At 35.7% G+C, this 25776-nt stretch overlaps 6 protein-coding genes and 1 long non-coding RNA gene across 12 annotated transcripts; 5 read left to right on the top strand and 2 right to left on the bottom strand.

Annotated features, from left to right (window-relative positions):
• Nucleotides 1-76: 76 nt before the first annotated feature.
• On the top strand, nt 77-4973 carry NAP12 (non-intrinsic ABC protein 12). Of its 2 annotated transcripts, none has more exons than NM_129257.4 (14): nt 77-637; nt 717-793; nt 871-1146; nt 1253-1316; nt 1397-1543; nt 1650-1684; nt 1775-1848; nt 1925-2778; nt 2910-3206; nt 3292-3756; nt 3838-3986; nt 4089-4378; nt 4470-4603; nt 4691-4973. In NM_129257.4, exons 1-14 carry the CDS (start codon nt 408-410, stop codon nt 4845-4847), a joined length of 3249 nt encoding a protein of 1082 aa, NP_181238.4. In that variant the 5' UTR covers nt 77-407; the 3' UTR covers nt 4848-4973. The 2 variants fall into 2 exon arrangements, with proteins under 2 accessions (NP_181238.4, NP_001323430.1); NM_001336618.1 differs by having other exon boundaries at nt 1925-2772; nt 2904-3206.
• Nucleotides 4974-5101: 128 nt separating this feature from the next.
• Nucleotides 5102-7727, top strand: AT2G37020 (Translin family protein). Of its 3 annotated transcripts, none has more exons than NM_001336620.1 (7): nt 5102-5595; nt 5830-5926; nt 6003-6118; nt 6824-6868; nt 7004-7029; nt 7148-7283; nt 7368-7725. In NM_001336620.1, the coding sequence occupies exons 1-7, from the start codon at nt 5199-5201 to the stop codon at nt 7478-7480; spliced, it is 930 nt and encodes a 309-aa protein (NP_001324499.1). In that variant the 5' UTR covers nt 5102-5198; the 3' UTR covers nt 7481-7725. The 3 variants fall into 3 exon arrangements, with proteins under 3 accessions (NP_001324499.1, NP_001318369.1, NP_565857.2); NM_129258.4 differs by having other exon boundaries at nt 5201-5595; NM_001336619.1 differs by having other exon boundaries at nt 5112-5595; nt 7004-7283; nt 7368-7727.
• A 12-nt stretch (nt 7728-7739) lies between these two features.
• TRFL8 (TRF-like 8) lies at nt 7740-10848 on the top strand. 3 transcript variants are annotated; one of them, NM_179944.3, is made up of 10 exons: nt 7740-7921; nt 8704-8798; nt 8895-9081; nt 9177-9229; nt 9313-9403; nt 9485-9767; nt 9857-9947; nt 10027-10257; nt 10338-10394; nt 10475-10848. In NM_179944.3, exons 2-10 carry the CDS (start codon nt 8730-8732, stop codon nt 10643-10645), a joined length of 1233 nt encoding a protein of 410 aa, NP_850275.1. In that variant the 5' UTR covers nt 7740-7921; nt 8704-8729; the 3' UTR covers nt 10646-10848. The 3 variants fall into 3 exon arrangements, with proteins under 3 accessions (NP_850275.1, NP_001031497.1, NP_001324498.1); NM_001336621.1 differs by lacking the exon at nt 7740-7921 and adding an exon at nt 8525-8628; NM_001036420.2 differs by having other exon boundaries at nt 7898-8798; nt 10475-10793.
• A 1490-nt stretch (nt 10849-12338) lies between these two features.
• AT2G37030 (SAUR-like auxin-responsive protein family) lies at nt 12339-13020 on the top strand. The gene has a single exon (NM_129259.2). The coding sequence runs from the start codon at nt 12420-12422 to the stop codon at nt 12792-12794; it is 375 nt and encodes a 124-aa protein (NP_181240.1). The 5' UTR covers nt 12339-12419; the 3' UTR covers nt 12795-13020.
• A 584-nt stretch (nt 13021-13604) lies between these two features.
• On the bottom strand, nt 13605-15523 carry AT2G37035 (uncharacterized protein). The gene is made up of 2 exons (NM_179945.2): nt 14325-15523; nt 13605-14219 (listed from the first exon to the last, which is right to left on the bottom strand). Exons 1-2 carry the CDS (start codon nt 15466-15468, stop codon nt 14062-14064), a joined length of 1302 nt encoding a protein of 433 aa, NP_850276.1. The 5' UTR covers nt 15469-15523; the 3' UTR covers nt 13605-14061.
• A 531-nt stretch (nt 15524-16054) lies between these two features.
• Nucleotides 16055-19443, bottom strand: PAL1 (PHE ammonia lyase 1). Its single transcript, NM_129260.3, has 2 exons — nt 18498-19443; nt 16055-18039 (listed from the first exon to the last, which is right to left on the bottom strand). The coding sequence occupies exons 1-2, from the start codon at nt 18923-18925 to the stop codon at nt 16290-16292; spliced, it is 2178 nt and encodes a 725-aa protein (NP_181241.1). The 5' UTR covers nt 18926-19443; the 3' UTR covers nt 16055-16289.
• A 5600-nt stretch (nt 19444-25043) lies between these two features.
• On the top strand, nt 25044-25500 carry AT2G08850. Its single transcript, NR_140419.1, has one exon. It is a non-coding gene; the product is annotated as an other RNA (long non-coding RNA).
• Nucleotides 25501-25776: the final 276 nt, after the last annotated feature.

A 25776-nucleotide genomic window follows, 5' to 3' on the forward strand; every position in this document is an offset into this window, starting at 1 on the left:
TAAGTTATAATTAAGAAACCAATCATTTTTCTCACCCATTTTTTTTTTCATTTGCTAGAAATCTGGACCTCCTTCCATGATGACCCTTCTCAACTCTCTTCTTTCACGCAAGTCTCTCATTTTTCAACTTTCCAACTTTTGATCTCAACGTCAACATTTCAAGATTTTCTAAAAGAGAACAAAAAAAATCTACAACAAGCTCGTTAGCTTTCTTTTAATCCTTCATCTCCATTTTTCAAGAATATACTCATTGGTTTTCTCAAGACATGATAGAAAAACACAAGACATCTCTACGGATATTTCTATTGGTAGCTTCCAATGTATCTATTCTATTGTTAGGTCAGAGGGTTCAGATATTTCGATTCGGAAGGTTCTGATTTTAAGGCAAGACTTTTGATATAAGAACAATGAGAGTTAGGGTTGATGTTTGTTGGACACAACACATCTTCTTGTTCTTTGTTTTTGGCTTGAGTTTTATGTCATTTGCACTATCTCTGGATGGAGATGATTACAGCAAAACAGGGAACCCAAAAGCTCTTGTTTCGGTTACAAACCTTATCTATACTCGACTTCAGAATCTAAAGACTGTTTTAAAGGCTGACGTTGATCGAGATTTAGGTTATTGCATCAAGAATTTGTAAGTCTTTTCAAAATCAGCTAATGTAGTCCCATGTTTGAATTTTACATTTTTCTCATATCGTTTGTTGATAATTCAGGAAGGGCGATTGGAATGAAGCATTTAATTTTGATAAAAATCTGGACTTCTTAAGCAATTGTGTCAAGAAAAATGATGGTAAACAACATAAAAAGGGTTATGTTTTTATATTCAAATACTTGAACATTGAGATTTAATGGTCTTGTGATATGCAGGTGACCTCACACTTAGACTATGTTCAGCTGCGGAGATAAAGTTCTACTTTAGTAGTTTTGTTAGAAGAGATGAAGCAACAACGGTTCATGTAAAGCCTAACATCAACTGCAATTTAGCTAAATGGGTTTCCGGATGTGAGCCTGGATGGAGTTGCAATGCAGATGATGAAAAAAGATTTGATCTCAACAATGGAAAAATTCTTCCATCTAGAACTCGTAAATGTCAACCTTGTTGTGAGGGTTTCTTTTGTCCACAAGGTCTTGCTTGCATGATACGTAAGATATCCATTTACATACATATATGTTATATCAACATTATAAGTACTAAAACTTTAATCTAACATATTCATTGTTGTTTATTCTCTGATTTATGTAAACGAAGCGTGTCCGTTAGGCGCATATTGCCCGCTTGCCAAGCTTAATAAAACAACAGGATTTTGTGAGCCGTAAGTTGTTAGCTTTCTAGATTGAGTAAGTTAATGAAAAATCTTATTAGTGGATGATTTAAAGAGTTTTTACATTGCAGATATAACTACCAAATTCCTCCGGGAAAGTTGAATCATACATGTGGTTCTGCAGATAGTTGGGTTGATGCTGAGAGTAGTGGTGATATGTTTTGTTCACCAGGTTCATATTGCCCAACAACGATTCGAAAAGTCACTTGTAGTAGTGGGTATTGATTCTTTTATCTCACAACTCTTGTTACTTTTTGAAAATTTGTTTCATATATGAAATATTCATCATTAAGGATGTAATTAATGTTTTTATGTATTACTTAGACATTACTGCAGACAAGGTTCTACGTCACAGAAACGTAAGTTTCTAAAACACTAAAACCTAAGAAAATGAATTGTTTTATAATATCATTATCATTCATTAATTCTCTTTTTGGTGACCGTTTTAGCATGTTTTAAGCTCGCAACATGCAATCCGAATACCGCAAACCAAAATATTCATGCCTATGGAGCGATCTTAATTGTAAGTTGTTAGTTAATTAGAATACATTTTGCTTTAAAATTTGTTGGAAATTATATTTTCGTTATTGTATATATAGGCATCACTAAGTCTTCTCATGATCATGGTTTATAACTGTTCTGATCAAGTTCTCGCCACTCGAGAAAAAAGACAAGCAAAGTCGAGAGAAGCTGCAGCGAGACATGCAAAAGAAACAACACAAGCTCGAGAAAGGTGGAAAACCGCAAAAGGTGTTGCCAAGAACCAAAAGATGGGATTGTCTGCACAACTATCTCAAACATTTTCTCGCATGAAATCTGCTAGAAAGGATGCCACACCAGTTAAAGCATCGGGAAAGTCAAAAGACAAGAAAAAAGAACCGAGTAATTTAACCAAGATGATGAAATCAATGGAGGAGAACCCGAGTAACAACGAAGGATTCAATGTAGGAACCGGTAGTAAACCTGGGAAGAAGCCACAAGCTCCAAAGGGTAAACAACTACATACCCAAAGCCAGATTTTTAAGTATGCATATGGTCAGATTGAGAAGGAGAAAGCTATGGAACAAAACAACAAGAACTTGACATTCTCGGGAGTTATTTCAATGGCTACTGACACTGAGATGAGGACTAGACCTGTTATAGAAGTCGCGTTTAAGGATCTAACTCTTACATTGAAGGGTAAACATAAGCATATATTGAGATCTGTCACCGGAAAGATCATGCCAGGTCGTGTTTCTGCGGTCATGGGTCCATCAGGAGCTGGAAAAACTACATTTCTTTCTGCCTTGGCAGGAAAAGCAACTGGATGTACGAGGACGGGTCTAATCCTTATAAATGGTAGAAATGACTCTATAAACTCGTATAAGAAGATCACTGGATTTGTGCCACAAGATGATGTTGTGCATGGCAATCTTACCGTCGAAGAGAACCTTCGATTTAGCGCAAGATGCAGGTAAATTTATTCTCATATCATAGAGGAGATTGAGAGTCCAATTCTTAAAAAAATACATTTTTATTACATAGTGTTTATGCTTCAAAAAAATGTTGCATATCATTTATTTATATATGTTTCTTTACATGCAGATTAAGTGCTTATATGTCAAAAGCAGACAAAGTTTTGATCATTGAAAGAGTGATTGAAAGCTTAGGATTACAACATGTAAGAGACTCGTTGGTTGGTACGATAGAAAAAAGAGGAATCTCTGGAGGACAAAGAAAACGTGTGAACGTTGGTGTTGAAATGGTCATGGAACCTTCTCTATTGATATTAGATGAACCCACTACAGGTTTAGATAGTGCATCTTCACAATTACTTCTTAGAGCACTTCGACGTGAAGCACTTGAAGGTGTTAACATTTGTATGGTCGTCCATCAACCCAGGTATGTTATCTCCTCCATGAATTATGTTACAATTTTATGTTAAGAAATACTTTTTGCTTAATAATTGGTTTTTTCCTCTTATTAGTTATACAATGTACAAAATGTTCGATGACATGATAATACTAGCAAAAGGTGGTCTTACCGTGTACCATGGATCAGTCAAAAAAATAGAAGAATATTTTGCTGATATCGGAATCACGGTTCCCGATCGTGTCAATCCTCCTGATCATTATATAGATATTCTTGAAGGCATTGTGAAACCAGATGGTGATATAACTATAGAACAACTTCCTGTGAGATGGATGCTGCACAATGGTTACCCTGTGCCTCACGATATGTTGAAATTTTGTGATGGACTTCCTTCCTCGTCAACTGGATCAGCTCAAGAGGATTCCACTCATAATTCTTTTAGTAATGATCTATGGCAAGATGTGAAAACTAATGTGGAGATTACAAAAGATCAGTTACAACACAATTACTCGAATTCTCATGACAATTCTAATCGAGTAACTCCTACCGTAGGTCGACAATATAGATATTTTGTTGGAAGGTATGATTTTTCTAGATTTGATAGATGGAATTTTGTGGTTAATTTCATATGTACATTAAAACTTTAGTCTATCTATTTCAGGGTTGGAAAACAACGGCTTAGAGAAGCAAGACTACAAGCGTTAGATTTCCTAATATTATTAGTTGCGGGAGCTTGTTTAGGAACTCTTGCGAAGGTGAACGACGAGACAATCGATACACTTGGCTACACATACACCATAATAGCTGTCTGTAAGTTTCTTACGTACACAAATATTAATTTACATTTACTAGTATTCGCGATTTTTGGAACGTTAACTAAGCTCTTTTCTGTATGTCTTTCTTTTTTTGTAGCTCTTTTGTGTAAGATCTCGGCATTGAGATCATTCTCTGTAGATAAATTACAATATTGGAGAGAAAGTGCCGCTGGAATTAGCAGTTTGGCACATTTTATGGCTAAAGACACAATGGACCATTTAAACACAATTATGAAACCTTTAGTGTACTTGTCCATGTTCTACTTCTTCAACAACCCGAGATCTAGTTTCGAAGACAACTACATTGTACTAGTATGCTTGGTCTACTGTGTAACAGGCATGGCTTACATTTTTGCCATATTGTACAGTCCTAGCGCCGCACAATTGGTTTGTCCTCACTTTCTCATAATTCATATATGAAGGAACCAAAATTTTCACTAACCATATGGTACCTGAATTTGCTGTTATGTTCTTGCAGTTGTCGGTGTTAGTCCCCGTTGTTATGACTCTTATCGCTAATCAAGATAAAGAAAGCATGGTCCTTAAGTATCTCGGAAGCTTTTGCTACCCCAAATGGACTCTCGAAGCCTTTGTCCTTTCCAATGCTCAAAGGTAGAAAGTTTGAAGATTTAATTCTTCTAACACATAATCAAATCTTAATTCAGAAAATTTGATTTTGGACTCTTTTTTTTGGGTTAGGTACTCTGGAGTGTGGGTGGTGACTAGATGCAGTTCATTGTCTCAAAACGGATATGATCTTAGTGATTGGATATTGTGTCTCATTGTTCTCGTTCTCATGGGACTAATATGCCGATTCATAGCTTATTTCTGCATGGTTACATTCCAGAAGAAATAATCTAATAATTACACATGATTAAAAAGCTTACATTTTGTAAAATTCTTCTATTTTTCATACGTTAAATATTAAATGAGTTATATAAGTAGTTTATAGAATTAGAGAAGAAGGGATTTTAGAATTCCAATTTTGTAATTTTTATTTGTAGATAATGGTGATTATTCATCATGCTTTTTCTTTCTTTATATGGTAACCGGTTTTGGTAAGATAGAGTCATACAGAGAATGATATACAAAGAAATCGGTTTATTTTCAGTTACGATTCTTTGGTTTATATGATCCGGTTTAATTGGTTACTAAGATGATGTCGGAAAGAGAATAGGGAAGCGGCGTAACTAAAAAACACGACACGATGATGAATTCGGCGTTTCGAAACGTTCACATCACTGCGTCTCGTTTGATAAACCCTAAGCCCTTTTCTTCTTCGATTCTCCATTTTCTTCCTCTCTGTTCCGGCGACGCTTCTCCTCGCCGTTCCAATCCTCTCCGGCATAGAAACTCGGTGTCTCCTTCATCTTCCTTTCCCTTCTGTTCGACTTCTTCCTTTTCTTCTTTCTACATTCCTATGGCGGGAGGAGATGGTCAGGTGTCTCATTCGCTTGAGAAGCAGTTCGAGAGTTTCCGTGTTCAATTGGAAGAATCTGCAGCTTTGAGAGAGCAGATTCGTGCTGTGGTTATGGAGATTGAGTCTGCTACTAGGCTTATTCAAGCTAATCTTCTTCTCGTTCATCAATCGCGTCCTATTCCTGGTAAATGATTAGTCTTTAGGTTAAAAATTGCATCTTTTAGCTAAATGTTTGAAATGGCTTGATGGGTTCAGAACTTGGTGATGAAGTTCTCTATGAAGGGAAGTAACTAAAAATGAAGAACTTGTTGAGAAAAGAATGAATATTGAATTACACATAGCCTTTGTTCTTTTAAGAAATTCATTGGAAGTGTTTGGTTGTTACTAATATAGATTGCTCGTTTTGTTGATGGATCAGAGGTTATCGAGAAAGCTAAGGAAAAAATCGTTGATTTGAAGCAGTATTATGGTCGGCTTGCTGAAATTCTTGAGGAGTGTCCTGGACAATACTATAGGTAAGTTTGAAAGCTATGTGTAGTTAGATTTTCTTTATTTGCAATGGTTTTTTGTTAAAAGGTTTTTGTAATGTAGGTACCATGGAGACTGGAGAAGTGAAACACAGGCAGTGGTCTCCCAGCTTGCTTTTATGCACTGGCTAGAAACTGGAACTCTTCTCGTGCATACCGAAGCTGAAGAAAAACTTGGGTGTATGTCTCTGGATCTCAATTTACTATTTTCCTTACTTCCAAATACTGAAATACATATCATGGCCTAGTGGTTGCACTATAAATAAAACCTTATTTTGTTTTGCTAGTTCTCTCACAAACTTTTGTATAGAAACTTCCTTCCCACAATAGGTAACAACTGAGCTGGCAGTAGGCAATCAATTTGAAATCCGTTCATGACTCCAACATACTATACGTGTTATCCTGTGACCCTCCTTTTGCCTGACCTGTCTCAGTTGGAAAAACTAAATGAACGAGTTTTCTACTTTTCTCAATAATCAGATTCAGTTTGCCACTAGTCTTCTTCTCTTATCAGTATGTTAATTAGTCTACCTTTTCTTGCTCGTTGTTATTGATTTTGTCCTTAGGCTTTGTTTCAGTCTGCATTTTATCCACTGTAGTGTCAACCATTTAGCTAAGATTTGATTTTTTCACCTCAATAGAGTTATTAGTTGCCGTTTCCCATGAACTCAGTTATTCTCCCTTAGGATGGATGGATGATAATTGGAAGGTTGGTTTTTCATTACGTTGGTGTAGAATAGATATTTGCCCAAGTGTCGTTTTGTTTCAAATCTGGGTTTTGTTATCTTGTCAAATCAATTGTCTTTGAGTAAAATAAACAGAACAAGGTGTTGGTCAATTCATCTGCCATTATGGCTCTTCTAATTCCACTTCATTGTACTTCAGTGAACAGTTTGGAGTTTGGATTGGAGACAGAAGATTATCTCACTGGTAAGTTTCTGAGAAAGAACCCATATTTGCTCTGGAAGGCCAATATCTATAGATCAAATATGCCTTACGAGCATTTTATGAATCGCAACATTGCTTTTATATTCTCTGATCTTCAGCTTTTTGAATACTTTGCAGGAATTTGTTTCATGTCAAACGATTTGGTAAGATCATTTTTATCCCTAAATCTTACTTTCCATCTTCCCCCTTAGCATCCTACTTGATAGCAACTTATGAAAAACCTTTGGATAAATGCAAATGGGTGATGCAATGTTTGAGCAGCCTAGGTACGTGGTTAATCGAGTGACAGCAGGAGACTATGACTGCCCAAGAAAGGTGATGAATTTCCTGACAGATCTTCATGCAGCCTTTCGCATGCTCAATCTCAGGAACGATTTCCTGCGCAAGAAATTCGACAGTAAGTCATACATATCTCTAACTGCTCTTCTTTCTCCATTTGCGATGGTTACATAAAAAAAAAATCGATTTTGACATGTGACAGGTATGAAGTACGACCTAAGAAGAGTGGAAGAAGTTTACTATGATGTCAAGATCCGAGGTTTGATTTCCGGCGGAGATCCTCCTGGCGTCCAAGCAGTCCAAGGCCAATCCTAAATGTCCTCGGCTCTTTTTAAGTTTTTATGTATAACTTTGTTTAGCTAGCATGAAAACGTCAAGGAGTGTTCTTCTCTAAACCAAAAACGGCAAGGAAAATAGAGAGACTGTAGTTTTTAGGTGTAGTTTGCAATTACTGAAAACGGCAAGTATTCCTTTTGTGGGCCTTGAAAGCCCACATTTTAGTCACAACTTTACTGTTATCCGAAGTCAGCAGCTTAATAGTATAACAGTAGATGTTCATGAACTCCACCTGTCCATCGTTGCGGACTTGAAACGCACGTTATATTTGACGGTGTCTTACGTCATTTTGGATTTCAAAACTAAATAAATCAGCTTTTGGAATCCGAAACAAAGACAAAAAAACAAAATCCAAGTCTAACAGTCGCCATTTCCCCTCCTGCGTCAGTGTTCTTCGTCTCCTCTCGTCGTCTCTCTTTGGTATCTTTTTTCTTAGCTTCGAGTACTATTCTTTTCGCTGACATTGTGTTAGATTCTCTCTTGAACTTGAACGATCTCTTTTCCAACACAAATGTAATGTATGATATCGTTCGATTTTTTCTCGGATTGTTAGTTTCTTCAAATTGCAGGTGTTTAGTTAAAGGAAGGGGATAAGCTAAGCAGCTGGATTTTCTTTTCTTTTCTTTTTTTTCTTCCCTGGAAAGTTATATTTTTATTATTATTTTCTAATGTAACAGCTGTGAGTCGTCTCTATGGCCCACATTATACGTATATTTCTTTTATGTTTTTTTTTTTTTTTCTATATTGCATTTGCATTTTGAATGTTGTGATAAACATTTAAAACATTGACGCTTCTGTAGCTGCTGAGAGTTTTGATTTTTCTTTATTTGTGTTTATCTATTCTGTCAATGAGACTGAGATCATCCGACAGAAATTTGTCTGGCTACTCTGTTTCTTTATACTGTAATTGCATAGAATGTCTGTCCTCTGTTCTTAAGTAAATCTTATATTACTTATTTATATATTTTCACTAGATTTGAGGCAAATTAATGTTTTTTAATTTGGAGAGAACATGTTTCATGTTGTGAATTTGTTTATTAGTGCTTAAAAAACATGGATGAATCTAATGGATTGGGATAACATGCATATATAGAGAGAAATGAGATCTAGTTTCGTGAATGTAGCATGTAAGTTAGATTGGTTTATGGGCAACATTGTCCGGTTCTGTTCAATTATTGTGACATATACTTGGTTCTTTGCAGTGTAAAAACTTGGACCTTGACTTGAAATGGGACCTTTTGGGATGGAAACAACACCCGGTTTTCCTGATACTTTTGCTGGATTCAAATCTGCCAGTGTGAGAACATCTTCTTCTTCATCACTTGTGTGTTTCTTGGTTTTCTACATTTGGATGATGAATTTATTACATGACTTTTATATATTTTCTTTATAGGTTGATGAGAATCTTGGCCATTCAATGGAGGATAAAATGAGTGACATGAAGCATTTCCTAATGGATCCTCATCATGATAATACCGCGGTGGACAGTTTCTTAGGTCTTGGTATGGAGAATATGGGCTTAACCTCCAAGATGGAGGAGTTTTCACATGGATTTGACGTTAGCTTTCTCCCAGATTATGGTAAGTCGATTCAAATGCTCTTTATGCTGAATGGCTTTGTAACATTGTAAATGGGAGTATGGTTAATGTTAGAGTTCTCTTTCATTTTTTCTAAGGTGGAGTTAACACTTTTAGCACTCAAGATGTGGAAGCAGGTTTAAAGTTTGAAGTATGTGTTCTCTTTATGCACTCCTTTACATGGTTTTTTTTTCTTGGTCATTCGTGAAATAAAGTTTCTTCGTCATCTCGTAGATTCTTGATGGAATTCTGGATGGAGTTGATGAAGTGGAAGATATCTACGCATCACATGAGCTTTCTTCTATTGTTAACCATTTCCCTCCAGGTAAAATTTTTGTGATTCTATCATCCTGGTGCAACTGAGCAATCTATACGGTTCACAATCCATTCAATCATTTACTTGCAGAAACTGAAGTCAAGAAGAATGAATTAGAGGGTGACCCCTATGGTCTTATGAACTTCAGTTCAGAATCTTATTCTCCTGGAATTAGTGGAAGCATCGGACTCGCGGAGTGGTCAAAAGAAACTGTTCCATATGCTGAATCCCAGATTGTATCCAGCGAAAAAGTTAAAGATAGTTGGGATACAAATGAGTCAGAAGATGACAAGAAACCACTATCCACATTTATAGGCTCTTGGATTAAACGAAAGAATCGGAAACAGAAATTGCTCAACACCGCTTGTAGTAGGTAATCATCGGTGACTAAAGTCTTATTCTGAATATATAATCCCACTGGCTTCAGATTTCCTAGTGAAGCTCTCTTGTATAATGTTACAGATTAGATTCTTCTCGTGAAAGAAAGTCTTGCGAGTCCTATGACTTCAGGCCCCGGAAAGGACCTATGAAGAAATACATTCACACTTCAATGGTTTGTCTTACTCTCTAAGACTATAGAGTTTTCCCATTTTTTATAATCTATGTAAACCAAATACCATCTGCTATTGCAGGAGAAAACATTTTCTGATGATCAGCTTACTTTATCTGAGAGTGAAGATGACATTTCTGTAACAAAGACATCCAGAACCAAAAGTGACAGGAGAAAGAATCAGAGGATATGGACTCTTGATGAAGTAATGAATTTGGTTGATGGTATTTCTCACTTTGGTGTTGGGAAATGGACCGATATAAAGAACCACTTCTTTCATTATGCAGCACACCGCAAACCCGTTGATATCAGAGTATTTCATCATTCATTCACCTCAAAAGCAAGCTCTTCATTTAGTAGTGATTGGTGACTCAGTTCTTCTCCTCAATGCAGGACAAATGGCGTAATCTACTGAAAGCAAGTTATAACGAAAAGCATAACGATGGACAGGTTTGCTTTTTTCTCTTCCTTTGTCAACAAAAATTCATATTCTGAGAAATCCTCTGTAACACAAAGTTTGAGATGTTCAGGCTGAAGAAAAACGAAAGTCAGTGGCTCGCTCTATACCGAAGGATATTCTACATCGTGTAAGAGAACTTGCTTCACTCCATCCATATCCCTTCTCCAAATCACCGTGTATTGTTCATGATTCCTCAAGAAGCCGAAGCACTTCAAAGAACAAGAAGAAGAAGAGTGGATGATATTGATAGTCTTCATGGAGAAAGTCTAGAGAAGCTATATAGATACTTGAATCGTTTTAACTGTGTTGGGAAGTTGTTCCATGTGAAGTTTCTGTTAATGAAACCGAGAATGACTTCAATTCAGAAAAGCATTTAGCTTATTCCCTCTATATAAGCTCCATCCTCCAATGCAATTAAACTAACAAACTGCAGCAACACAACCACTAGAGGCTTTTTGTCTGAAAATTCATGGTCTCTGCCACCTGTTATACTGCAAATGTTTCAAATCTCAAAAACCAGAACCAAAACCAAAGAATTGTAGTAAATTACAACTGCAAAAACAGAGGGGAAATTGGTTTGTTTCTCACACGTGAGCAAAAACATCGAAAATATTATAGATCAAATCACTTTATCAATAAATTTTACAATTTTATCAAAAAAAAATACAATTATCGACATACACATAATAGAACATTATTAAAAGGTTTAGTTTAGTTTTAGGATGCAAATAATACAAAACATTAAAATTAAAGCACAAACATGAAACAAATGTCCAGACTCTGAGAAGTCAATTTCTACATAAACTATGGCCAAGATAAGATGATGATTAATTTTTTTTCTTTTTTTTCCATGAAAGAGAAATGTATATAGAGATAACATTGCATCATAAGAGTGTTTGCACATGCACGCAATAAATTCTAAAGTCAGAAGAAGCCAGCTTAGTTCAGAATGGCAGTCGTTGTTAATTAACTTAGACAGACCAAAACCAACTTCAAAACACACACACAACACAAACATAACAGGTAGATAGATCTGAGAGAGACATTTTTCGAAGAAGAGAATTGTTGTAAGAATGAGGATCTCTTACTCTATTGAAGGGAACATCTTTTGTGAATCCTTAGGGGGATGAACCCTAATCAATGATACTCGGTTTTACTCTTATAATGGACCCTCCAATATTGACACTTCTCCATCTATGTACCCTTCCTAGAGACAATAACCCTTTCACCATCCCTATCTCAATCTTGTGAACCGCATTCTTCCCCGCCTTCTTTAACTGAACTATCACTATACGCTTTTGATCGGTAAAAAGTTAAATACAAACTCACCTGTAAAAGTTAAGCTACCTAACTATACTGCAAATGCTGATCATTGCATGGTTCTACATTAGACCATGTGTAGATAGTTCAAGAAGTCACCTGAGCTAGAGCCTTGAGCTGTTTAAAAACCAACATAACTCTAGGAAAAGTCAAGAGATCTGGATTTCTGCAGATCAAACTGAAAGTACCCATGCATGAATCATTAACCAAGTCATCACTATCTCCAAGAAGATTTAGACCCATCCCTGGACCCTGTTCCTTTCAGATCTTATCTCCTCTCTATCTCTGTTCATCTTGTCTTGTGGGGTCTTAATCCCCCCCGTGAACTTGAAGAACTCTGACACCAAATGTGAGCTAGGGAAAAAAAGAGATCATTTTTTTAATCACATCTAACCATAGAGACGTATGTTCGTACAGTTTCAGTATTTCAACTCTATCAACAAAAGTAACAGAACCGCACGGTTGTATAAAGTACTGTATCATTTAAAAGTTGCCCATCTCACCCTCTTTGGCTAACTGTCATGTCCCAACATTTATTAAGGAACTCTGATATTTCTACTTCTGCGTATATATATAGACTTGTCCTTCACTGTGTACTATTCATTCACAAACATATTCCTCTATCAAAAAAAGTTCAAAACATTCTATCCATCTATCTACCTTATATTAGATATTAATCTTCTCCTCCTACTAAAATGAAGAGCAAGTTCATTAAGTCCTGTGAAAAGAAACTGAAAAAGATGACGAGCAAAGTCATAATACCTTGTGCGTCTTGCGAGTCATGCTACGAGAGAATTTGCTGGGCATTCAAGAAGGAAGCTGAGGTGATTCCAAGAGATGTCCCTAAGGGACATTTGGTTGTCTATGTGGGTGAAGAGTACAAGAGGTTTGTGATAAATATCAACCTGCTTAAACACCCACTCTTCCAAGCATTGCTGGATCAAGCACAGGATGCTTACGGTTTCAGTGCTGACTCCAGACTATGGATTCCATGCAATGAGAGTACTTTCCTCGATGTTGTCCGTTGCGCTGGTGCACCCCAGCATCAGAATAACTGCATATGTATCTAGGAAGGTTCTTGTACAGGGAATTCAAGACATTCATTGATTTATCCGGCTCCACGTTTACAAAAAGAATGTTGTTTAATGCTAAGCTATCGGGGTACACTAATAATAATATAAGACTTTTTGTATTAAATGTGTCTTTCAATTCAGCCGGAAATGTATTACTACTAGCTACAAGGAAAGCAATAAAATACGAGTAAAGTTATGTATCACACTTCTCCAGCTCTAAAGAAATACATGAAGCCACTAAAGCCAGAGCTAGTTACTGACTAAAAGAGACTAAAACATGAAAATAACTCCAGAAACATGCAACATCTCTATTGTTTTCAATTAAACGCTAACAAAATTTTCTAGTGGGGGCAGAAGGGAGAGAGCATAGAACAGCTTTACCTTCTCAGACATCTCAAGACAAAGGCCAAGACATCTTGAAAGCAATGTTTCTTTAAACCAGATGCCTCTGTTCTGCAACATGTTTGCAAAACATAGAACAGACTTGAGCTCTTCTCTCGTCAAGCTGTTATCAGAGATTAGTGGGAACAACATCTAGAATCTTTCGGTTCTATGCCTGCTGTTATATCCTATCACTACAAGAATGAAGAAGTAAAAAAGCCACGGAGTTATTGTAACCAAGAGTTAAATGTTTCACGTATGTATGTTAGAACAAGAGGCTCTAACATCGGCCATGAAATCCAAACCATACGGGTTGAGCAACCAGTTCCACATTGCGTCTCAATCAAAAGAATGCATAAAAATGTTGTATACACATAAAGAAGATTAAAATGGCCACAAGAGAAGTACATTTAAGCCGAACAATATATCCAATGAGCAACAAGTTCCCCATTGCATAAATCAAAATGATGCATAAAATGTTGTACGTTAAAATGGCCACAAGATAAGTACATTTAAGGTGAGCAGTATATCCAAATGGTTGGATCTAGTATCATTCCCAAAATGAAAAAAAAAAAAAAAAAATGATCACCTCATGGTATTGATATCAAAAACTGCAGCAAGATATATACAAAGGAAAATCTTGCAAATGATTATACACAGTAGTTGTATCATTCTCCCTCTTTCACAGCTCCCAAGTAATCCTAGGTGCGTACATACATCGAATTGCTAGCAATTCTTATCAATCAACTGTAATTCTAAAACCAAAGGAACCTAAGTCATGACAACTAGTAGCACAGAGATGTCGCCACTGGCATTAAGCATCGAAGCCAAGGTTTGCTCCTTTGGAAACAAAAAGCTCATCCTACAGATCCACAATTCATTATCATCTCAGCCCATCGATCAAGCTCTCCATTTCTCTTCTCCCAAACCTCCTACCATCTGCGTGTGCATCTTTACACTTAGCTGCTAAGTAGAACACTAACCAAGCCGCCATGAAGTAAACTTCCAACGCAGATTGGATCACAGAAGCAAAGCTTTTCCCTACCATTCGAATCAGAACCCATCTGAAGAAAGACCCACAAAGAATCGCTTCAAGACACTTCAGCTGCACAGCCTGATGCAACAAAAGAGATATCAAATATAAACCTTCCTTCACTATCTCCCTTCCTCTCCTTCTCGAATCCACAATAGCAACAAACGCATCAACAGCTAATATCAAACCAACAAGTGTATCAAGTAGAAACCAAGCGAACAAGAAACCAGATATCTCCTTCTCAAAACCTCTAATCCATGGCGGCATAACAGTGAAAGGCATCAGCTTTAACCTCACAAAGAGCCTGAAAAACGAGTACTGATCTTCAACCTCTCCGAAGTACCATAAACCAAGAAGCTGTGTCAAAGCATCTCTCACTGCCCATCTCATTAAAACAAATCCTGTAACTCTCTTAAACCCCAATCTTGAACCTCTCCAAACAACCCCAAGAAACGAAGGAAACCTACCAAGCAAATCGTTGATTACAGTAACAAACATAATCGCCAACACCAATGAGTAAACAGTTGTAAACCCTAGAATCACCCATCCATACGCAGCTGATAAAAAGCTCACCAAGAAGAACAGAGCCGCTGCGTCACTACGTCCTAGCTCCAATCCTTTAAAAATCATCTTCAGATCCACAAAACTCTCAAAGTCTTTATCTTTCTTCTCACTTTCACGATCGAGCTCAGATTCATCCAATTCCGTCTCGTCTTCATCGCCGCCATGGTCTTCCTTCTCAAGCTGCCGCAAAACGACACCGGAGCGAATGATCTGAGGAAGGAGAAGTCCGTTATCGATGATAGGACGAGAGAAGCCAGAAATGCTCTCAAATCCGGAGAGGAATACAGTGGTGGCGTTGATGGGTGAACGAAAGGAAGAGCCTTGAAGCGATCGGCGATGAGGATCGTGTTCGTCTGTGGAGAAGAAGTCGTCGTCGAGGGTACCAAGGCGCGTGAGCTGAAGAAACGGAGCACGTCGGTGATGATTGAAGCGCGTCGGGGTATGGGAGCGAGAGTTAAGAGGGAGTCGAGAGAGGAGAGAGCGAAGAGAAGGGTCACTGTCGACGAAAGATGTTAAGAGGAGAGAGCAATGATCGACGAGAGAATGGAAAGAGAAGAGGAGGAAAGTGAGGAAGATGAAAGTGAGAGGGTGGGAAGAGAAAGAAGATGTTGTTTGACGGAGGAGCTGTGTTGTTGTACGGAGGCGGCTCAGCCGCGCGTGGTGGTTATGGTGGTGGTGGTGGTGATCGGTCATTGTTTTACTATTCGCTCCCGCTACTTTGGGTAGATCGAGAAGAGAGAGAATGAAGAAGAGAGATCAATTCTATTTTGTCTTAACGTATTGAAGAACCTGTATTGTTTGTATTTACTCTTATGGGCTTTATGGGCTTTAATTTGGGCCTTTATTGTGTACTCTCTCATTCTCTTTTCTTTTTCTTTTTTTTCTGGTTGGCTGGTTGCACTCACTACTCTGGTACTACAGAACTATAGTTGTGTGATCTTTCACTTTTCAATTTCATATTAGATGAAAATAGAGTTTAGATTCGAGTTCAAATATATTTCGAGTTGTTTCAGTTCATTTACTAACCTTGAGTGATTTTAGGTGATTTTTATGTAAACTCCTAAAAGTGCTACCAAACAATAACAACAAAATGTATGATTTCGGTTGTAACTTGTATTTATGTTTTTCTATCATAACAATAGTTTTAAACTTTTAATTTCATAATTTAGTAAAGAATTCTATAACCCTAGATGGCTAAAGTGTGTGACTTACTAGTATTTTGAAAAATAACTCCATTAGAGTAAGACTAATTAAGTTTAGATGATTGAGTTAGAGTTGATAACATTTTCTTATCCGATGTTTGTTATGGATATTGAGATAAAAAGAAGAAGGTATGATTCACACATTAATTTGTAAAAGAAAAATTGTTCATTTGAGAACTTACAATGAGTTTTACACACAAATTTAAATTAGACAGACATAAAACCACTTCACAGACAATCATTTGGTAAAATTATTCAGACATGTAAAAAAAAAAAGACTTTATGGTAAGAAAAAAACAGAGGACTATACTCTTAACATATTGGAATGGGAGCTCCGTTCCACTCGTTGAGACATTCCATCATCGGATCAATGATTTTACCTTCACAAATCGCCGTGAAAACCTTGTCGAACTCTTCTCCAGGCGACGTCACTTTCTCTCCGGTCAAAAGCTCTGTTCCAAGCTCTTCCCTCACGAATCTATACAATGGATACGACCTACATTCCTTGATCCTGTTCGGGATAGCCGATGTTCCGTTATCGTAGGCTGCTCTTGCTGCTTCCACTTCTTTCGGTAGCACTGCCTTAAGCTCCTCCTCGAAAGCTCCAATCTTATGGAAGATTGAAGTCACTGCATTCTTCTCACTCTCACCATTGATCAAAGCATGGTCAACAATAACTTGTCTCAGCTTCTGAATCAACGGGTACGTTGCGCTACAAGGATCATCCGCGTATGTGTAGACTTGTTCACGGTCTACAACTTTGAGTAAATCCTTTTCGCAGAAGCGAGAAGGATGAAGCTCACCATTGACTCCAGTAGTAAGAACTTTCTTCGCCACTTGAGAGACAGTGTTCTTCACAGTCTGTCTCAAATTCTCCTCCAAATGTCTCAAATCCACAGCTTGACAAATCGCAACGAGGAACGTTGTTGACATAAGCTTGAGAATATCAACAGCTTCAGAAGTTTTGCGAGACGAGATTAGTCCCAAAGAGTTGACATCTTGGTTATGTTGCTCTGCTGATTGAACATGGCTAGTCACAGGATTAGCTAAGTATTGAAGCTCTGAACAATAAGAAGCCATTGCAATCTCAGCTCCCTTGAATCCATAATCCAAACTTGGATTCCTCGAAGCGGTTAGATTCGAGGGTAAACCATTGTTGTAGAAATCATTCACAAGCTCTGAGAATTGAGCAAACATGAGTTTACCAATCGCTGCTATCGCCAATCTCGTGTTATCCATTGAAACTCCGATTGGTGTTCCTTGGAAGTTACCACCGTGAATCGCCTTGTTCCTCGAAACATCGATCAACGGATTATCGTTGACGGAGTTAATCTCACGCTCGATCGATTTCGTTGCGTAACGGATCACTTCGATTTGAGGACCTAACCATTGAGGAGAAGTACGAAGAGCGTAACGATCTTGTTTAGGTTTCTGTAACGGATCCATCTCGTGAAGCTTCTGAGCTAATTTCATGTACGAGCTTCCGTCGAGGATATGCTCCATTATCGCCGCCGCTTCGATTTGACCGGGATGATGTTTAAGTCTGTGAGTGAGATGATCGGTGAACTCAGGCTTACCACTCATCACCTCTGCGAAAACCGCCGACAAAATCTCAGCCAAAACAGAGAGAACATTCGTTTCGAATAACACCATTGACGCCATTCCAGATCCAACCGCCGTGCCATTGACTAGCGCGAGACCTTCCTTAGGCTGGAGATCAAAGAATCCGGAGCTGATTCCTGCTAATTTGAAAGCTTCCTCTGCTGTTAAAGCTTCACCGTTGGGACCAGTAGCTTTGGAATTGGGACGACCGGTGAGAAGTCCGGCGATGTAGGAGAGAGGAACGAGATCTCCGGAGGCGGTGATTGTACCACGGAGGGGGAGAGATGGAGTGATGTTGTTGTTGAGGAAACTGGTAATTGCTTCGAGAATCTCAAATCGGATACCGGAAAATCCTTGGAGGAGAGTGTTGATTCGTACAAGCATGGCGGCTCTTGTGGCGGAGTGTGGCAATGTGTGGCTTGTTTCTTTCGTGCTTCCGAATATTCCGGCGTTAAGGAATCTGTAACGAACAAAAACATTCAAATTTCGTGTTGATTAGTTATTAATTTTTTCATTAAATTAAATCATTAACTTTTAATTACTCAAGAAAATATGACCCGATCCACTTAAATTGACCCGAACCCGTATATTTCCCATGCAACGTCATAACTTTTATAGAATTGTTTTCCGTGATTTTAATAACTTTAAAATTCATTGTTTTTTTTACCATCGTAATTTTTTTTTTGAATAATAATTTTGAAAAATTCAATTAATTGGATGATAAAGAAAAAATCACAATTAGAGAAAAAAATCTAGAAAAGGAAAAATATTAAACAAACTAACTCCGTACATTTTTTCCTATTTCCATATGTATACTGCATCCAACTAATAACAGCCACGTATTCTACCTAAGAATATACTAACATTTTAAAAGTTTAATTGTTTCTGATTAGAGAAACAAAAGAATATGATTAATACCTAATAAGTTCCTTCTGAAGTGCGACACCGTTTTTGGTTCTCCGATGAGAAGTAGCACCAAAACCAGTAGTAACACCATAACTATCAGTGCCTTTGTTCATACTCTCCATAACCCAATCACTACTAGCATTCACACCGGCTCTAGCTGTCTCCGATAGCTCCACCTTCACACTGTTACCAATAGTTGAGATCGCAGCCACTTGTCCAATGGTCAGAGTCTCACCACCAAGATTCACAACTGGCTTCCTAAACTCAGCAACCATTCTCTTCACTTCATCCAAATGGCTACCTTTCATTTGCTCCGCTGCAGCTCCCCAGTTGAGAGGATCCTCCGCGTTGATCACCATGTTCTTTGTCTTGATGTCTCCGCCGCATAACATAGCGTCCACTCCTCCTCCGTTGCTCTTGTGTGCCCCGTTAATCTCCATTTAGACTTTTGATCTTAGTTTTACAATAGAAGATTAACTAAGAGGAGATTACAAGATCTCTAAAAGAAAGAAAGAAGATAGGAGCTTATTTGTAATATTGTTGGTTAAGGAATTGTATTTGTTCCTGAGGAAAATTAGATGAATGAAGGGTGGTTTAAATAAGGTGGTAGTGTTTGTTGGTAGGTAAGCGTATAGAGATAGCTAGTTTCTTTTTTTCTTCCATATAAAGATTATAGAAAAAATGAAAATTAGTGAGAAAGAAGGAGTTGGTTGAGAATTAATGATGACCGTTAGATGGAGAGTGAGTGATGGATTTTAGTGGTGGAGATTATAATTCGTGGATTTGGTTTAAGTCGCAAAAAGAGAGTTATTTTTAATTTGATTTTAACACGGTGGTGAATTTCTTTGGTTTTCGTCAACGTCACGGTGGTAAAAGTGGTCGTGGCTGGTGGCTGACGATAGTTGCATTTCGCGGTTGGTGAGACTACGAGATTTTTTGAAGAGTGGTTTTTTTTTTTTTTTTGGAGTAAAGCGTTTCATTGTGATGGGAGTAGGTGTGTATAATGTATGAACGTAATTGAGTCAATTAACGTCCCCACCATAACACTCTTTCATATTTTGTTTTTGTTTTTGTATTTTCTATATTGTTATTTTTGTCATTTGGGATATCATTTCGATTTTATCGGATGATTTTTTAAGTGTTTTGTTTTCATGTAAATTATTGTGTTCAGTCTTTTGTACTTTCTTGATGTTCTGTTTAATTTACTGTACCATTTTGTTATAACTATATATATGTACAAATAAACTTCGTAATTTTGACTAACAGTTCATATGCACTTAGCTTACATTTAAATAATGGGAACTATGCATGCATATGTATATCCCAATCATTAGGTGAAAACTGAAAAGTCAAAAGTAAAAAAATATATTATCCAAAACATATAACTGAAAGTTGATACGTAAAAAAAACGTAAATAGTTAAAGATACAAATGTACATTTTCGTTGATTTTGTAATTGAGTATAAAATTTGTGAAAGATAACTATTACGTGGAAATATCGCAAACTCTAATAATATTCACGCGATTATAAGATTCCCAATAGGAGGCGAGTGACGCAACACGCCGTTTGCATGACAAAGGCAATGTGGTGACATTTATGTAAATATAACCTCCATTTTCGTATCTTATCCTAAGTTCATGAAATAAAAAAATATAGCTACAAATAACTTATAATAGCTTTTAGTGACTATGATCTGTTTACAAGAGTTTACAAATTTTTTATTAATTAAAAGATAACTCATTTATTGATTGTCAATATATTAAAAATGAGTTTATAAATAAAATTTTAGAAAGTAATAAAAGAGAAAAGCAAGCTAAATAATCCATCCTAAAATTACAAAAACGAGAAATATAAAAAGTCAAGAAACCGAAAAATAACACACGAAACACTCAAGTTTTTTTACAACTAGTATTATCATATTTATGATTTTATTCAAAATAATTATCTTGTGTCATTCCTTGTCATGGAAACCAAGCATGAAGCCATCCATTATCTATATGCTAATAAAATAAAATTTCATTATCAAATCCATTCTTTGGTTTAAACGCGTTAATATTAGTCGAAAGGGAAAATGTAATAGTCATAAACAGTGTATGAATCAAAGAAAAAACAATAAATTAAAGAAAATGGTAGAAATAAATAATATGGGTGGAATGGAAGAAGTGGTGTGTTGGTTAATTGGGCAATGCGTCTTCATTGAAACATTTTGCATGTGTCATGTGTGCATGCATTTTTCCTTCCATCGTAGCAGACTAGCAGGCAAAAGCCTCCTATTTATGTCAAGAAATATATTAATTTATACGTTTAGTTTCGTTTATCAGTACATTTTTTCTTTTTGATTTATAGTTGTATCATTGGGAAAAGGATTGATTACACTAGAATTCGATTTCGGTTTAACAGTCTTTTGCATTTTTCGTGTTAATTGTATTCTCATTTTTTTCACCTGTTTTGACTTTTAGGATAAGGTCCAAATGAAGGCAAGAGTGGGCGGAATATATTATAAACACAAAAATTATATTAAGTAACTTTATTTGAAATGCTGGTGGATTTGGGTCAATGTGAATGGAAACTTATGTCAAATATCCGATTTTGCTTTGGTCAATTTATTGGTTTACTCTTTCTCTTCTTTTGAAATCCAGCTTATCTTCTGTAGGTTTTGTAGTTATATATATCTTCTGACTCTTTGTTTTTAAAAGCTCACTTCTTTCGTTGGTAATTAAATAGATATTTTATACACTACAAAAACAAAATCAGTTTCAATGATTTAAGTGCATTGCATCTTCTTTTGGTCGTTAATGCATGTGCAATATTGCATATTGTTGAACTCAAAACCAATTGACAAGATTGACACATGTCTCCTTTATAGTACTACTCAATCAGAACTAAACATTAAATTTTTAATAAAGTACTTAGCTAAAAAAACAATTAAGGTAACTTTTGATCTAAGGGTTCGATCAAAACCCCTAAAAATCAGAACAATTATGACTAATTTAATGAACAAAGTACATAAATAAAATCACTAAATACATCGTACTATTTGAAAACATGAAAATTTTATACTTGAGAAATTAAATGCACGTAGTTGTTATGGAGTCTAGCTTGAAAGAAAAACGTTTACGGCCACGGGATTAGAGTGAAGCAATTTAATGATGGCCGACATATTGAAAAGTAATTTTTAATATCGTATAAATGAGAAATGAGAACAAAACATAGAGAATTTTTTTGCAAAAATCATGAGCCAATAAATTTTATATTTTGTTTTTAATAATTATCCAATAAATAAGTTTTAAAGGTTTTTTTCAAAACTAGTAAACCGACCATCGAACGAAAATGGATAGAAAGACTAAAAGTGGACGTAGAGTCCATGGATTATGTGGGTGCTGGAGGTGTCTGGGACGTTAATTCTCTCTTCCTTGGATCTCATTAAGGATATATACCATTTTCTCCACCAGTTGTTCTGTTACTTGAGGGACTAAGCAACCTTTTTGGTCGTTGATTTGCCACTCCCAATCTTTATCTTTTGGACTGAACAACTATTTTAGTCGCATATACTACATTTGGATTGGAGTAAACCAGTATTGTTCAAAATATCAAATCATAAAGCAAAATGACAATCGAATTTGTTCCATGCATGAAAATCATGATAATTTGTTCTCTTGTCGTTTCAATGTAAAGATACATGAGTGAGAGCGCTTGATGAGAGAGCTGTTGCCATCACGAGTCACGACTCAAGCAACGTTTTAAACATTCTCGATATATTTAAAATATTTTCACAAAGACAGTTTCCGGAAGTTCAAAAATTTACAAGACTATAATTCTTTTTTGTCCAGGAATTGTTTTTTTTGTTCATTGCTGACCGATCCGAATTCTAATTATGATTCCCAAACTTTACTCATTATATATTCTTACTTCTAACAAAAAATATTCTTGATTTTATATATACTTACAAACTTTGGCTTGTATTTCTGTCAGGTAGAATCAGTTTTAAAGGGAAGTTTCCTAATTATAATCCTCAATCACTTTAATTAGTAATTAAGTTATGTTTACGTATCTTACAATCTTTACAATCGTCTAAGCTATATATATAGAAATCCAAGCATGAATTTTATTTATAGGCTTTTCACATAAGTTATATATGCTAAGTTTGAATTGAGTTGGAGTCGTCTTTAAATGCATGGATGCTTCATTTGCTTGCTACACAGGTTCCATTGATAATATTTTTTTTGAATATTTAAGAATGTGGTAAATGGTAAGTATAGTATAATTAACTGTATAAGCAAAACATTTATTGTAGAACATGGCGGGCCAATATAATTAAATACATTTTTTTAGCAGACTCAAATCAGAATGGCTTTCATCGAGACACCAACCACGTACATCAAATATATTACATGAATTAATCTGGTCAATCGTATCTATTGATATCTTAATAGTTTTTCCTACTCTTTACCAGAAAAAAGACTTGGAAACTTTGATTGATATCTTATATCTAAGGATTTCTACGTGGAACTATAGAAAAAGTTTTTAAAAAAGAATATTTTGATAGATTATCGTCGGGAAAAGACAATCTCTATGAAAACATATATATAATTAAAGTAGTTAAGCGAATTAGTTGGTCGAAAAAATTGTTATTTTAGTGGAGTTTTTAGGATGTCATCATTTACATAAAAATATATTTAAAAAGTGGAGAAATGGAAAGACTAAAATTAGGCCACCAAACAAACAAAGAGAAATGGAGGAAAAAGGGGCAACAACAACCACAGTCGCGAGGATCCATCGGACACCACTCGTCTCACCAAACCCTCTTTTCTTCTTCAGACCTTATTTGGTCCCACTTTCACATTTTCACCAAACCCCTTCCTCTTGCTGTCCATTTCAGACTCATCAACTTAACAAAATCCCAAACCTAATCAATTTCGGTACACGTCACTGAATTATATCAATAACTTAATCAACATATTTCTCATTAAGGAAATGTAGAAAGAAGATGGATTCAATCATTCGAGAAAAAAAAAAAAAAAAGATATACCTATACTACCAACAATGAGTAGTAACTAACTCTTCAGACGATGGCTCAAAATTATTGTCGTCCACAAACTTTTGACACCCAACAAAGAGTGGAATGAGAATCCTTAAACTTGTTTAAAGTTTGTAGGATTAGGACATATATCGGACCTCTAAGTAGATTAGAATGACGCCCTAGACATTTTACTTTGTAATTATTATTGTAGATTGGTGGTAAATGAAACGTTGGACCATATGTACAACTTTAATAGACTAATACTGGTGATGGTATGAATATATACGTTTGATTTAAGAAAACAAACTAAATAGTAACTATAAAGTTGTGCATGTATCAATACACTCCTTATCATACATGTACTACTTTATAGTATATATGTTATATATAGCTACTCTGCTCCACATGCTGTCACAATCTTGAACCTATAATTATTAAAAATTCGTTAGAGAACCTAAAGATAGCCTTATGCAAATGCAACCTTGTAATTCGTTCGTCATAGTTTGTACTGTTTTAGTCTTTTAGTTCTTAGTCTATTGGGCTTGGTTCAGTTAGAGCTAGCTTTCATTCTATGGGCTATTTTTTAGATGGGTTTGTTACAAAAGCCACACACCATTTTTTTTAATTAAAAATAACTAAATGGACTAAAACACCCAAGACTAAAATATCATTTTATAAAAAAACCTTAAGAATTCAAAATTTTCATAAACCGAAACTTCACAAAGAAATTAAAATTGTCATAAACCGAAAATTCACAAAACAGAATATATACATATATATATATATAACTATTGTAAACTTATGCTTCAAATGTTGCCAATGATATTGATTTGACGTTCATGAAATACCACTTGTCACTTCATTATTATTTAATCACAGATGAAAAGATTTATTTTCTATCTGAAAAGACAAAAACGTTTGCTGTAAATTAGAGCCGAATCAAATTGAGAAGATTAGCGAAGGACATGGAAATGGCCAGGAAGGATCACTACATCTCCACTGGGGTCAATCTTTTGAGATGCATTACATTAGATTAGAACGACCTAAAAAAAGTCGTCATAAAGGAAAAAAGATAGTAACGAGAATATTATCTTTCTGAGTACAAAAAGTTGGAGTCTGCTAAAGTCCATACATTAGGAGGCGATAAAGGAATTCGTCATTTGTCCATACATAATAAGACCCATTATTGATTTGCCCATAATACAGATCATCATTCAGATATATATTATTTAATCAATTTCTATATGACTTGTATTTCAACTTTTATAAAGTATTTATCCAAGATGATAATATCAAAGTTAACCTTAATAATTATACGGGAATGAGATCATACCTAATAATCTTGTCATGCTGTTTTTGTTACGTGACAAAATATAACCTTTTTTAGTTTGCTAAGTACAAAATATAAAGTTTATAAAGATTACAGTTTAAGGGAAAATAAAATAAACATTTAAACATATTGATACTATAACTAGGATACGAAAGTAAACAAAAAAAAAACAAGAAAATGCCATTGGAAAAGGCAAACGAAGCATTATATATCCATTATAATAAAGCAATAGAAGAGGAGGAGATTGATTTAAAAGCTCATTAGCCGATGCAATGATGTTTTAGGAAGAAGATAAAACAGTTAAACACTCAGATCTCAAGTTTGTCTACTACTCTCCCAAAACCCGATAATATTGTTCTCTTCTTTACGTTTGACCGGTGTCTCCTATCTTCGGTCTTCGCATGAGTTCAATTTTTTAAATAAAGATATTTTGGATATTATTAGTTTGATCATTATTTACATTAAGTTATTTTAATTAAAGCTATATATATCTACAAGATCTTTTTACCACTTTGATCCTCCACCTTCTTTCATAACGTTTATCAGCAATTTTGAATTATCAATTTCCCACTATGAGTATGATAAATATACACTTTTTTCTTCTTTTTTTTTTCACTTCAACATTGCTAATAAGAAAAATGATTACAAGTATTTATTTTCTCTAATCTAAATATACTAAATCAGCAGTCACTTTTCCAATAACTAATGCATTCAGTGATTGACACATCAGCTTAGTACTATTTTTTATTTTTTCATTTTTACGCATAGTATGTGTCGTTTTTATTTAACTTTGTTTCTTTCTCAAATGATTTTCTCTTTCATCCCCACGATCTCCACATCTCCACTTTCTCTCTTCCAAAAACTCCATGACTACTGTGTAAAATCTCAAAAATGGGTTTCTCAACATCATTAATCGATTACTCAGAAATCAGGTACTTTGT

Source organism: Arabidopsis thaliana, chromosome 2, assembly GCF_000001735.4.
Source record: "Arabidopsis thaliana chromosome 2, partial sequence".
Taxonomy (NCBI): Eukaryota; Viridiplantae; Streptophyta; class Magnoliopsida; order Brassicales; family Brassicaceae; genus Arabidopsis; species Arabidopsis thaliana.

Bases quoted from the DNA above. Each gene is read 5' to 3' on its own strand.
- AT2G37035 (NM_179945.2), bottom strand. From the start codon at position 15,468: ATGACCGATCACCACCACCACCACCATAACCACCACGCGCGGCTGAGC. The intron at 14,220-14,324 runs GTTTATATTTGA...TTCGAATGGTAG, and splicing joins AAGGGAGATAGTGAAGGAAG to GGAAAAGCTTTGCTTCTGTG.
- AT2G37030 (NM_129259.2), top strand. From the start codon at position 12,420: ATGAAGAGCAAGTTCATTAAGTCCTGTGAAAAGAAACTGAAAAAGATG.
- NAP12 (NM_129257.4), top strand. From the start codon at position 408: ATGAGAGTTAGGGTTGATGTTTGTTGGACACAACACATCTTCTTGTTC. The intron at 1,685-1,774 runs GTAAGTTTCTAA...TGACCGTTTTAG, and splicing joins AGGTTCTACGTCACAGAAAC to CATGTTTTAAGCTCGCAACA. The intron at 4,379-4,469 runs GTTTGTCCTCAC...ATGTTCTTGCAG, and splicing joins GTCCTAGCGCCGCACAATTG to TTGTCGGTGTTAGTCCCCGT.
- AT2G37020 (NM_001336620.1), top strand. From the start codon at position 5,199: ATGATGAATTCGGCGTTTCGAAACGTTCACATCACTGCGTCTCGTTTG. The intron at 6,869-7,003 runs GTAAGTTTCTGA...AATACTTTGCAG, and splicing joins GACAGAAGATTATCTCACTG to GAATTTGTTTCATGTCAAAC. The intron at 7,284-7,367 runs GTAAGTCATACA...GACATGTGACAG, and splicing joins CCTGCGCAAGAAATTCGACA to GTATGAAGTACGACCTAAGA.
- TRFL8 (NM_179944.3), top strand. From the start codon at position 8,730: ATGGGACCTTTTGGGATGGAAACAACACCCGGTTTTCCTGATACTTTT. The intron at 9,082-9,176 runs GTAAGTCGATTC...ATTTTTTCTAAG, and splicing joins TAGCTTTCTCCCAGATTATG to GTGGAGTTAACACTTTTAGC. The intron at 9,230-9,312 runs GTATGTGTTCTC...GTCATCTCGTAG, and splicing joins AAGCAGGTTTAAAGTTTGAA to ATTCTTGATGGAATTCTGGA.
- PAL1 (NM_129260.3), bottom strand. From the start codon at position 18,925: ATGGAGATTAACGGGGCACACAAGAGCAACGGAGGAGGAGTGGACGCT. The intron at 18,040-18,497 runs GTATTAATCATA...TGTTCGTTACAG, and splicing joins CTTCAGAAGGAACTTATTAG to ATTCCTTAACGCCGGAATAT.